Below are 13,369 nucleotides of genomic sequence, written 5' to 3' on the forward strand. Positions count from 1 at the left end.
TCCATACGATCTGCTGACGCCCCTCACTCCTCCTCCCCATCACTGGCATGTTCTTAGCTCTCTTGATTGGTTCCACCTCTCTTGTTATTATATGGCCATAATATCCCAGGCGAGCTTCCCTAGACTTTAACTTTACATTACATTCTTCTTATATATTGACTGACTCTCCCTCCTTTCCAGTAGTGATATTCCAGCAGTGACTCTTCCTCCTTTCCAGTAGTGATATTCCAACAATCCATCTTACCATCTTCATTAATTGCCTAAGTTTGCAAATGGCTAACAGAAAAATAGTCAGCATACGTCATTGTTTATCTGTTTTACTAACTTCAGAATACTATTAGAATTCCAATGCACATTACTTAACAGAATAACATTCCTGTAATGCAATACCACTTGCTGCTTACAAAGGTTATGAATTAGAGGAACAGATGTAGAGTTAAATATCTAAGGCTAATAGTAAAGGCAAGGAAAAATGGGAAAGGCTTTTGTTTAATACTACTTGAAAGAACTGTTCTTGACATTTTGACTCGGGAATATAACCATCTGCCTATAATGGTTCCCATGTAGTAGTAGCACAAGCTATTTGAGATCAAGGAGCATTTGTTGTAAGTTAGATAAGTAACTAAATAGATTTTAAATTTGGTACAAATTTCAAATGAGTCATGTATTTTAAGAGAAGCTCTTACAACAGATAGATAAATTTGTTGTGGTAGTGTGTTTACTCATGAATTGTTCACTCACACCAGCCACAAGTTTCAAAAGACTACAAGAACATCAAAAAAGGAGGCTCAAAATACCGAAAGAACCGTAAGAAACGACCGTCTAAGGAGGACTCCCAATACTGTTCGTTAGATGGAATTAATGCTGGCGAAGGGAACCGTGGAACGATTGCTCTCAGAATGACTAGAAGAGTGTCATCAGAGGGAAGTCAAAAGCCATTGTTGAGGAGGTCTGCACGTACAACGATGCCAGGATACAAGAGGGAAAAGGCGGCATTTATGGAAGCAACAAAAGACATCTCAGAAGAAGAATCAGAGTTTGAAGGGGATGACAACAAACGAGAAACTGATACGGCTTTGTCAGCTGCTCCTGAAGGTATTCTTAGGTTTGAGCTTTCAGAGACTCGGGAATTCAAAGAGACAGTGCTTGATGCTTCAACATCAACCTTTGGGAACAGTATAGAACCAACAGTTGAGCAAGACATAAAAGTAGAGGACAGTAGCGCTGGTGATCAGATTTTTAAAGGCTTGCCCTTCAATTGTTGTTCCACACTGTTGTCAACAGTTAATGAACTGGTGGACCATGTTCGACAGCGCCATTTAGCCATACAAAGGTGCCCAAGTGCAGGTATTCCATGTATTGATCTCAATTGCCCTGTCTATCTGAAAGCAACAAATTTGGCAGTGCACATCAAGAGTCATTTAGTTCCGAGGAAGATTAGCTGTAACTTGTGTACCTACAAGACTAACTGTGAATTTGCTCTTCGAACTCACACTTTGGCGCATAGTAGGATTAAAGTAAGTATATATGTTCTGTAATTGCAATGCCTGCAGTTGTTTTGGCATTTTCTTGAAAAAAATAGCAGATGATTACTGGTTTGTTAAGATATTTTTAAGGTAATAGTATACAGTGTATAAATCTGTGCATATATAAAATTTGATAATTACGAGTTAGGAACATTGGATGGAGGAAGCGTGAAAATTATTTTTGCTGAAAGTATGAAATGTAACATCTTTTTATTTAATGAGAATTCTTTGCAGGGCATGAAAAAGAAGAAGCGCGTCTTAGGTGCCCGAAGGTGCGCACTCAAGCACAGGCTGAGACTGAGGAGTCAGGCATTACCAGAGGAAAAAACAAACACTAATGACATTTCAACAAGGTCACTCATAAGAAATTCTCAGGACAAGCAGTGAATGCAAAAGCTGTCATTCAAGTGGAGTCCCTCAAAGCTAGTGAGCCCAACACTCTAAAAAAGAAAACCAAGTGTTTGTACCTGTACAAAAGGAAAAGCAAACTAACCTTGCAGTATTTGAGACTGGAAAGAGAAGCCAGGAAATTGTCAGAGAAAGTTCAAAAACTAGACCAGGACATTAAAATGGTTATTCAAGAGCCCGGTCAGGGAGAAGAAGAGATTCCAAGTCAGTCGCCAGTGAATTCTGCTTCAGCTTCCGTGACTGACTCGACATTATTCGGGAAAAGGCTCTTACAGAATCTTGCAGGTGAAGACACTGTGAATAATGATTCACCTTTGAACTCTGAGTTTTCTAAAAATGGAATGTGGAGAAGCCATTTCAGTGGAGTTTCCGATGGAGAAAAAACTGCGGATGGCCTTGAAAGTGAAAAAATTAAGAAGGTAAAAAGTGGATGTGGAAAAGGCTTAAAAAGTAAGTTAAAAAGCCATTTCCTTAGCAGAACTTCCAATAAAAATATCAAAAAAACAAAGAAGTTCTCAGTAGGTGGTAAGACGCAAGTATCGGAATTTAAAAGTCACATTAATAAAGAAATGCAGGGTATGGCTGCCAGTACTTCCTATGCCTATGATCAGGTTCCCCATGCTTCTAATGTATATACTCCAATAATTAAACCATATTTGGAATATCAGGAGAGTCAGGATGCCCAAGAGAGTGGAGAGGCTGTCGACTTGAGAGTTAAAGCAAAACATCCAATTGAATTTGTAGATGAAGATGCTTCACTTGATATTTCAACTCCAGATGTTGGTAATCGCCTGTCAGCTGACATTTTTCGTCAAAATTTTCAACAAGTTGTGGGTGGTTTCAGTGACTTGAACAATGATGGGTGTTTTACAAGTGGTGCAAGTGCAGAACTATCTAAGGTGACCCAAAAAATCGCTTCTTACGTGAGTTTTATGGGTGATGAAGATGCGGATCTATCGTCGGGTGTGAGTGGCACTACCCAACAAGGAGCTGAGTTCAGGGAAGACAGATCTGGTACCTCTTCTGAGGAGCTTGATGAAACGGATGGTAAGAGCGCTGACGCGTACCAGTGCCCATTGTGCTCTGAGCAATACCAGAACCCTAATACACTTGTGGATCACTACACTCTGTTTCATTCAAAGCATTCGCCTTATGTGTGTAAGTTCAAAGGATGTCCTGCTGTTCTGAGTCGGCAGAATTCTTTGAAGCACCTCGAGAGCCACGTATACAAGAGGAACTTTGATTGCCCTTTTTGCTCCTACTCTCACAAGTCTTTGTACTTGCTGAAGCATCATCTTATGGTTCACAAAGAGGTTAGTACAGTATAAAGTCTGTATTTTTGTACATGGAACTTACCCAGCAGATATATACTTAGCTATAGACTCCGTCGTCCCCGACAGAAATTCGAATTTCGCGGCACACGCTGCAGGTAGGTCAGGTGATCTACCGCCCCTGCCGCTGGGTGGCAGGAATAGGAACGATTACCGTTCTAGAACCAGATTTTCTCTGTCGCGGTAGTGTCAACATACGTTGTTGCTACCTCCTGACTTGATTTTCGTTTTTTCATCGCCATCGACCTTCTGGGCTGTCTTTTGCAGGGAAGTACTGGGTCTTTGGTTTGGCATACGCTTTTATTAACTTTTTAATGATTTGGCTTCGAAATTTCGAAGAATATATTACGTGAAACTACCGAATTTTTCGGTAGACACTCATATATTTTGCAATAAGGGAAATATTGATTTTTTTTCTTTCACTAATACGTGTATAAGTGTTATAACTTGATGAAGGAAATATAAGATCTAACTTCCTACTTTAGGAAGTCAGAAAGCATATAACTAGATACGCTTCCTTTAGAAGCTTTAAGAGCTCTCGTACTAACGAGCAGTTAGAGTATTGACAATTCTAGTAGTTGTTGCATCCTCATCACCTTCTTACTCCACAGAATCTACAAATTCATATGTGCAAATTTGAAGATAAATGGATGGAGCTCAAAAGGCGAGCTCTAAAAAGGTAAGAAGTGAATATAGTGTTCCCAGTGCAGTGGAGGGTGCGTCTGATCGGCTCCGTAGCGCTTCCAGGCCTAGACCTCTTCCAAACTCCCAGACCCAGTGGAGAAGGAAAGTCGACAGCCGCAGGAAGGTTAGGGAGAACCCCCACCGGTCAGGCGTCCCCTCGGCAGGTTCTGTAGAACGTCCCAGACTGCCAAGGATAGCCATTGATAAGGCATCCTTAAAAAAGTGCGTCTCTTCATCTTACATCCGAAAAGACGAAGAATGTATGTTTGGAGTTTCGATGATCTAGCGCATTCTCTGAAAACTAAGAGAACACTGAGCAAGAGCCAGCCGCTGCCAGGAAGCCGCGTTCCATCAAGCTAGCGTGAGCTACGTTCCAATAGCCAGCGGCGAGGCGCGTTCCAGCTAACAGACTAGCGCGAGCCTCGTTCCTACAACCAAACGCGAGCCGCGTTCTAGAAAATTTTTCTTGGCGCAAGGCGCCTTCAAAGAGACGAAGCGCCAGCCTGGCGCAAATTGCGCCAGAAAAACAGACGGCTAGAGCAAGGAGCCTTATAGTAGAGTGGCAATCAGAACGATCCTTCCATTGAACGTTTCCGGGCAAGAGGCTCTTTCTAAAAGGGGTCTAGTAGGCGCTCGGAACTATCAGGGCGCACGGGACCTTCCACGCAAGCGGAACGTTCCAGGAGCGAGTCTCCTTTCTAGCATGCGGAACATTCCAGGCGCGCGGAACATTCCAGGCGCTAGGTGCAAGGAGCCAGGCGCCAGTATATTCCTAATCTTCTTATGAGAGAGAGGTCAGTCGCGAGGCTCCTCTTTGAGTTTTCAACTTGAGCAACTTTCCCCTGGCAAAGGTGCAAGATGTCGCACAGGCGGCCGTCGCTTTTGCCAGAAGGATTCTGATACTAAGAGAAGCCATTTTTTCATTATTCAGTGGACTCTCTCCTTCATTCATGCTCTTCCCTCGTTATGAAGAGGCAAGAGCTTTGGGAGTTTTCTTATAAGAATCTCATCGACGTTTGGGTATGATGGCGGATAGGAAATATCTACTTCCTTCCGTAAACCCTACAGATGAACAGGAATTCTGTCTCTTCCACGATTTATCACGAAGATTTAAAGAGTTCCTGGATTAACTTCCTTCCTTAAGGAGATATATATACTCTTTCTATCGTTCTATTAACGAAAAGAACGAAGATAGTAAAAAATTTTCCTTTCTCTATCTGCCTCGGTAGGGAAAGAAGGTAGTAGAGTATCTGCTGTATGAGAATACGATACGGCAAATCATAAGCACATAGGCTACCGTAGTTACTTCTTTGCTGAGCAACTCAATTACCAGTATCCTTCCAGGAATTTCCTAGGAAGGACTACGCTTAAAGGGATTGTTAAGACAACACCTACTTAGCTTCTAGATTTATCGAAGTCTTGTTTTGCTTAGATATGCATTATAAGAACTTCCTGAAGTTCGATAATAATTTTATAAGATTCCTTTATTAAATGGAGTAGCTGGCAACTCTGGAAGAGTAAGGCCAGTCGGCTAACGAGACTGCTAGCGCTTAGACTTAGACACCAACGCAGTATCATGTATGTGTCGGTCATGAGTGGTCGGTTACATGTCTCTCTCCTGCGGGATGGAATGACTAACCGTGTCTCTCTCCTGCGGGATGGAATGACTAACCGTGTCTCTCCCCTACAATCGTGGTTTTAGCCTCGGATTGAGGGGATAGTTAAGCAAACATAAATAAAATATTGTCTGCCTTTTGCTAAGAAGCTTTCAATAAGAAAGATATTACAACATTTCAATGCTGTTTACCGTAGGTAACATTTTTAAAGGATTCTAACGCAGCGGAACTCTATATTGTATAATGCTCTCATGCTTACGAAAGCATGGCTTTTTAGAGTACATGCTTAGTGAGAAGATGAATGTAGTAGAGAATTCACTTTAAGACTACGGTATGGTCAAGTCTTATGCACATACCGAGGTTAACTACAGAATTCCTAGTATCCTTACAAAGGTTTCCTAGATTAATGCTGTTTACCACAATGTGACAGTATTATAAAGGATTCTAATACGGCAGAGCGCGATATATATAATTCTCTCATCCTTTCGAGAAACGCACACAACCTTTTTAGAATCGGATATTGCTCAAGAGAAGTTGGGTGAGTCGGATGGGAAACATTCTCTTAGTGGCAGAAGTTGTTTCCCTGAATGGACTATACTACGTATATAAAAGTTTTTTCCCACTAAGAACGGAATTAACATGTGAAGGATGTCGGGTACCATAAAGGCATAGATGTTATGGCACATAACCTAAAAAGAACTAGAAGGAAGCGCCAGCCTGGCGCAAATTGCGCCAGAAGCACCATCCAAGATATTTTCTCGTTTTAGCGAGTTATTAACCTAAGAGTCCAGTAGCCTCTCGGACAGCAGGCTCGGTAACGGCAAGATTCGTTCCTGATTTCGTTACCCATTTAATCGAAAAGGGGTCGCTTACAAGGAATGATGAAATGATTTATTTTAATCACTTAGGCCAATTCCACGACTCTCTCATATCGTAAAGAGCGTCGAGAATCTTTTTTCGCCCCTGTTCGCGTTAACAAAAGAGAACCTATTTGGGAACAGACACGGAACGCAAAGATCCTTAAGAGGTTCGATGCAAGATTTTGCATGTCCGTGAGAACCTTCTCGATCGAAGATAATAACTGTTAACGTATGTCTAACATTTATTGAAAAGAGTTGTGAGAACCTGCGGAAAGTCTTCTTCATAGATCTCTTTGTAAGGTAGAAGACGAACAGGCTTCCTTTAGACTGCTTCTTTTTCCTCGAACCAAGAGAGGTAGCAATATAAGACAACTTTAAATTTAAAGAAGGGGAATAAACTTTAGTCTTTTTTCCCCTAGTTATAAATTCTTAACATATATTAAGATAAATGGGCGTCAAAGGAAGAGAGGATGTATGCCTCATTTTGGCCTTAGAGAGGTTGGATTCACAGAAGTCACGTTCTTCTCACAGCATGTTTCGTAAGGCTTTTCCAAGAGTATCTGGATATTCTATCAGAATCTAATATAAATAGACCTATAAAACCTCTCCACTCTGAGTCTGTCCTCGTGCAGACTGACCAGAAGTGGACATGAATGAGAGGTTTTTTCAAGGTAAATGACAATAGTCATGGCTAAGACATAGAATTGCTGCAGATCGTGCTAGATGGAATGAGGAAACTGTCCTCTTCCGATACCTCTGTGAACCACATAGCGAGGTTTTTTCTTCACTTTCAGAGGGAAGAATCACCTATGTATATATCTGCTATCAAAGAACGCAGTAAAAGGCTATACTCTGTCTCTACAAGGGAATTAGAGATAACAGAGGATTAAGATCTTCGGGATCTTATACGATACCGCAATACGACAAGAGTAGGATATCATGTACTTCGAATGGGATCTTTTTGTGGCCACAGATTCCGTGTTCCGACAAAATGGAACTGCTCCTCATCAAACTTCTTTGAGGAAGTTTATGAAGGAATTCTTTGTTTCTCTTAGCCCTAAACGACCAAGAAGACAAGTGAATTTTTTGTGCATTGGAATCTCACATCAGATTCAATGGAGACTCGGCAATGGGTTCTTGCCAGCATAGTATGTCTGGCAAAAGAACTAAATCCCTCTATTCCTGACGCAACGCTTTCAGATAGAAGTTTCGTTGCCCAGGCAGGGTACTTACATTTTCATCTAAAGAGGAAGAGATGGTTTAAACGTTTGCCTACAGAGTCTTCGGGGTGCGATGAGGGCTCAAAATGCTTCCCAGAAGGTATTCAGAAGGATACAATAAGAGCTAGAAATCAGGGTTCCGCCCAATTTCAGCGCAGAGTCTCCTTCAACTTCCAGACTCCTTCCCTTCCTTCGGGCAAGGATAGGGAAGATTCTGCAACGAGGAACCTCATCAACATGTAAGAAGAGATCTCGTTAGCAAAAGAAGTGTTCACGAAGGATCCTCCTCGGAGGAAGACTCTTCTCTCTCGTATTGTTAGATATCCTGTCGTCTACTGGGTGTAGCTGACTAAAATCACCTCCCCTTGCCAGGGGCCAAAAGCTCAAAGGGGAAGAATTTCTTCCACCCTTCTCCAGTCTCCTGATAAACTGTGGTTGTTCAGGACTCTCGGACAATGTAGCGCCAGCCAAGCGCCAAATGCCAATACAGGCGAAAAACGCCAGAGGCGGACAGTTCCAAGGAACTCTGTCATGGTCGGATACTGAGAAGGAGCGGGCCTCCAACCTGGCGCGAGGCGAACAAATCGGACAGATATAAGAGTGTCCGATGTGGACATCGCCAGACAGCCTAGAGACTTCCAAGCTCGAAGCTCCAGCAAGTGTGGAGGAGCCAAGCCAGGCGCGAGGCGCCAGCCAGGCTCTAGGAGCCAGCCAGGCTCTAATAGCCAGCAGGCTCTAGGAGCCAGCCAGGCTCTAGGAGCCAGCCAGGCTCTAGGAGCCAGCCAGGCTCTAGGAGCCAGCCAGGCTCTAGAGCCAGCCAGGCTCCTTCAAGGCTAGGCTCCAGTCAGGATTGAGGATCCATCCAGGCGCAAGGCTCCTTCCAGTAAAGAGAAACCTAAAGCTCTGTCATGTAAGAGGGCTAGTCCCCATTGATATGATACAGGTAAGGCTCTGCCATGTAAGTGGGTCAGCCCCCATTGGCACGATCCGAGAAGGCTCTGTCGTGTAAGCGGGCTAGCCCCCATTGACATGATCCAGAAGGGTTTGTCAGTCATAGGTCCCTACCTCGCTGAAACTCTTGAGGCATGCAGACTCATAGACAGTAATCATGAAGTCTTCTGCCAGGCTCCAGGTGCCTTCCAGGCGCAAGGCACCAGCCAGACGCAAGGCTCCAGCCAGGCGCGAGGCGCTAGCCAGGAAGGAGGAGCCAATCAGGCACCAGCCAGGCGCGAGGTGCCAGCCAGGCGCAAGGCGCCATCCAGGCGCGAGGCTCCAGCCAGGCTCTAGGCGCCATTCAGGCGCAAGGCTCCAGCCAGGCGCTAGGCGCCTGCCAAGCACGAAGCGCTAGCCAGGCTCCAGGCTTCACCCAGAAGAGATCTATATCAAAGAACGCCCTGGCCTTCTTTGAGACATTGTGATCTCCTAAGCACTTGATAAGTGCATTGATGATTCCTTCAAACAGCTGAGAATTAAAAGCGCATGAAGTGCGAGCTTTTCCGAATTCTTGTTCTTTCCCTAACAATATGTCATAAGGACATATTAGCTGTCACATACGGGAGATGCAACTCTGTGTTGACTTCCCATTATCCGAAGGATGTCAAGATAACCTTCGAGGGATCCTTCTCTCTTGGTTGATACGTGTCTGCGGATACATTGCTGGGATAGGGAGCAGATACTGATCCTTAACTAGTGAGTTAAATTTTATTTAACGTGTTTTTTCTTTGGGTTGTTTGAAAGGAGTTTGTAGATAACTCTTTTCTACTTAAGCACTAACCCTCGTGTTAGGATCAGGTGATCGGGATCGGTGTTGTGCTCCTTAATTATGCCACTAGGCATAGGCATATTGTCATGTAAGAGGCTCTGTCGAGTAAATGGATAAGACCCCATCGACAGACCCACAAGAACTCTTAGCCATAGGTCACATCCTCGCTGAGGCTCTTGAGGCGAAGCAGATTCCTAGGCATTAGCCATGGAGTCTTCCGCCTGATCAAGTAGGAACCAAGGTTTTATTTATTTATTACCTACAACGTATGTTGTTTACCTGTCTATTCAGTAAATAGTTGTCTCTTTCCCACCACCAAGGGTGTCAATCAGCTACGTATATATCTGCTGGGTAAGTTCCATGTACAAAAATGATATTGTTAAGATACAATAAAGTTTTGTACATACTTACCTGGCAGATATATACGATTGATGGCCCACACCCCCCAAACCTCCCCTCAGGAGACAGGTGGAAGAGAAAATCTGGTTCTAGAACGGTAATCGTTCCTATTCCTGCCACCCAGCGGCAGGGGCGGTAGATCACCTGACCTACCTGCAGCGTGTGCCGCGAAATTCGAATTTCTGTCGGGGACGACGGAGTCTATAGCTAAGTATATATCTGCCAGGTAAGTATGTACAAAACTTTATTGTATCTTAACAATATCATTTTGCATGCCCTAGTATGATCTATGTTCACTTGTTTCACAGATTTTCCTTAAATAGAAGCAACTATTACTTTTTTTAAATACTGTACACACACCAGTATCCAGTACCTTCACATGAATTACCTCTCATTTATGCAGTTTTGTACATATTAGGTAGATAGCAGACAGGCTACTGTGAGAGATGATACAGGTATATATTAGGTAGATAGCAGACAGGCTACTGTGAGAGATGATACAGGTATATATTAGGTAGATAGCAGATAGGCTACTGTGAGAGATGATACAGGTATATATTAGGTAGATAGCAGACAGGCTACTGCGAGAGATGATACAGGTATATATAAGGTAGATAGCAGAAGGACTGTGGAGATGATACAAGGTATCAGTATTAGGTAGATAGCAAGACAAGGCTAACTGTGGAGAGATGATAGCAAAGGTTATATATTAGGTAGATAGCAGACAGGCTACTGTGAGAAGTGATACAGGTACCAAAAGGGAAATGAGTGAAGTTATCTTGATAGTGGTGTTTATTAAGTAGTCTACCAGTGCATCTGTTTTCATTTTCAACAAGTAAGCAACCTACTTTTTGAATTTGAAGAACAGACTGGTTAGTCTTTTGCCATATTAATGTCCAGTTTAATGCTGAGTAGGTTGATAGTCTTTGGAATGAAGTACACTGCAAAATAAAAAGCTTAGAAATAACACCAGCCTTTTTTGCCTTTACTCGGTCTTTCCATCTGTCCACCCGCCTGTGGTGTTTGCGTATGGTAACACTGCGTCCCGGGCTCTGGATAGTTACTTTCAGCTTACATTCAACAATAATAACAATATCCTATTTCGAATATAACGGTGTAATTCGCATACAGTAAATTATTGAAACGCTTTTCAGTTGCAAATGTACACCCAGATATCCTTTATTTACCTAAAACTTACACATAGCGTAACTATCTAAAGCCCGACACTTAGTGTAACTATCTAAAGCTAGGGACGCAGTGTTACCATACGCAAACACCACAGGCGGGTGGACAGATGGTAAAAATCAGAGTATAGTGATAGACATTCTTCTGACATAGTTGATTGTATCATCTGCATTGCAGTGCTTAAATCAGTGGTTAGCTGTGCGTGTGCTTTAAGAGTAGCCACTTTAATCACACGATTTAACAGCAGTTTATCTCATTCAGGTGTCCGAAACATTGGAAGAAAACCAGCAGGTCATGATCCACGTACGAGGCAGAGGTGGCATTGGTTTGATCAACCTTATGTGCCAGGAGTCTCCCAGAGCAAACAGGAGGAAACGAAAGGTTATCGATCCTTTTGAGGACGACTCGAAGAATATGAGGTTAGAGTATTCACCCTAAAGGAATTCGAGCTAGTTGTCCTGAAAGCAAAAAGGAAAGTTGCTCGGAGTTGCTTTCGATGATAAGTAATAATTGTTGTTGTCATTTGAGGAGATGATTGCTATAATGTAGTTTAATCTAATTGATGAATTTTCAGGCATTTAACTTTTTATTGCTTGGAAGTGACAGCGAATTCGTTGTGGATGCATGTGCGTCAGTGTATGTTCACAGACACTGTGTAAGACTTGGTTCACACAGAAATGGGTGTAGATTATAATAAAAATATAACTTGGCTGTTTAATCTTAAACTTTACTGCTATTTCGAAATTGGATTCAAAGTAACACATTTCGTATTAATATATATCGAGTCTTCATATTCTGCCAACACATAAGAAACGGGAAATTATACTTTATAGTATTTAAAAAATTATGGAAGTTTGAATACTGGACGAACTAATAGTGGTTTGTTGGGTTAATGTAAAGTGACTGGTTGGTATTACATACGTTTTCTTCGAGCGATAGAATGCCACAGAAAACAATCTCTTGATCGGTAACTCGTCTGAAAGTGGATTGTGTTTAGTGCAAAGGTACTATAGTTAGTAGTTATATATCGAAAAAATGAAGCAATTGTTATTTTATTGTTATCTTAATGCCTATCTAGTTGGCAGGAGTATAAGTACAAGTTGCCCATTTATTTTGTAAGGAAAAAAGCTGCAAAATCAATTATATCAGATATTTGTTTATTATTCAATTGGAAAGTATTTTTTTTATTGTTTTTGCATAGAGCAGCTTTATGCTCCATTCTTTACCAAAATATTGTGATTAAACTAAGAATCAATTCCATAGGAGAGATGGTATTGCCATAATGTAATCTTCTAACTGCTATTTTAGGTATTAGTGCATTTAGCAAGACCTACATAATGTTTATAGCTTACTTTTGTAAGTACTGAAATACATAAAAGGCAAGTGGGCGTATTATACTTTTGAACTGTAGCTACTATATATATATACATATACTTTTTGGTAGGTGATTTTCCGTTATATAAATACAAGATAATTTTTGATGTTTTTTCCAGTATTTATAACATAAATATACTGTGATATAAAGTTCATTGTAAAAGAGATTATTGTCCATTATTAGCAACGTAGGAGAGATTATTTCGTCTTATTTTAATTTTTCTCAGTTATTTACATGACACAGTTTATTTAATAGATTAGTACTTGTTTTCATATCTTAATTGTTTGTTAATAATCAGCTCCTCAGTTGATGTGTTGTAATGTTTATTACATATTTTCTTTCGTTTATTATTCAGATAAAAATGTTAATTTTATGTTAGGTGCTTCTTCCATAGAAGGTACCAATATACTCTTGTCAGGTGTGACTGATGACCGCATATTTTATACTGCTATTTGTGCTAAGTTTGCTAGATTTGTAGCTGCACAAAGTTATATGAACCAGTTTATTTACTTTCATGTTTTCAACAAAATCTATGTCGAGATTTTTCATTAAAGAAATATTTTCCTGAGAAATGTTATTTTTGAGTTTGTGTATGTTTTTTTTCACACAAATATGTTGATCAGTTTCGTTTCAAAATGTGAGCTTTAATTATTTTTTATGTATTTATTTTTTTTTTTGGAGTAAGTTTTGGCTCCATGACAAGTAAACTTGAAGGAAGGCTCAGTTTTTTATTTATTTTCTGGATAATCCTTTTGATTTAAAAAACTATTGAAATATATTTTATGTGTATTATTATAGGTTCATGTTATGGGTTACCACTTATTTTATTCTGTAGGTTATGTATTACTAAGTCTCAAGTCCCGTAGGGGGATAGTGCTGTCAGTACACCTCACGTTGTGCACTGTAAGGGCCTTACTTAAGAGAGGAACAAGATGCATTGATCTTGAAGACTCATAGAAGAAAAAAGTACTAATTCTCACAAGCGGATCTCCACAACTATACC

At 41.2% G+C, this 13,369-nt stretch overlaps 1 protein-coding gene across 1 annotated transcript in view; it reads left to right on the forward strand.

Moving 5' to 3' along the window:
- The window catches only part of LOC135209646 (transcription factor E4F1-like), a 14,880-nt gene extending 1,791 nt beyond the window's left edge, over positions 1–13,089 (forward strand). The window contains exons 2-4 of the mRNA XM_064242370.1: positions 747–1,517; positions 1,761–3,247; positions 11,253–13,089. Of these exons, the coding sequence (XP_064098440.1) occupies positions 747–1,517; positions 1,761–1,913 (924 nt within the window). The 3' untranslated portion in view covers positions 1,914–3,247; positions 11,253–13,089. The remainder of the gene's footprint in view (positions 1–746; positions 1,518–1,760; positions 3,248–11,252) is intronic.
- The last annotated feature ends 280 nt before the right edge of the window (positions 13,090–13,369 follow it).

The sequence above is a fragment of the Macrobrachium nipponense genome, chromosome 38 (assembly GCF_015104395.2).
Source record: "Macrobrachium nipponense isolate FS-2020 chromosome 38, ASM1510439v2, whole genome shotgun sequence".
NCBI classification, from domain to species: domain Eukaryota; kingdom Metazoa; phylum Arthropoda; class Malacostraca; order Decapoda; family Palaemonidae; genus Macrobrachium; species Macrobrachium nipponense.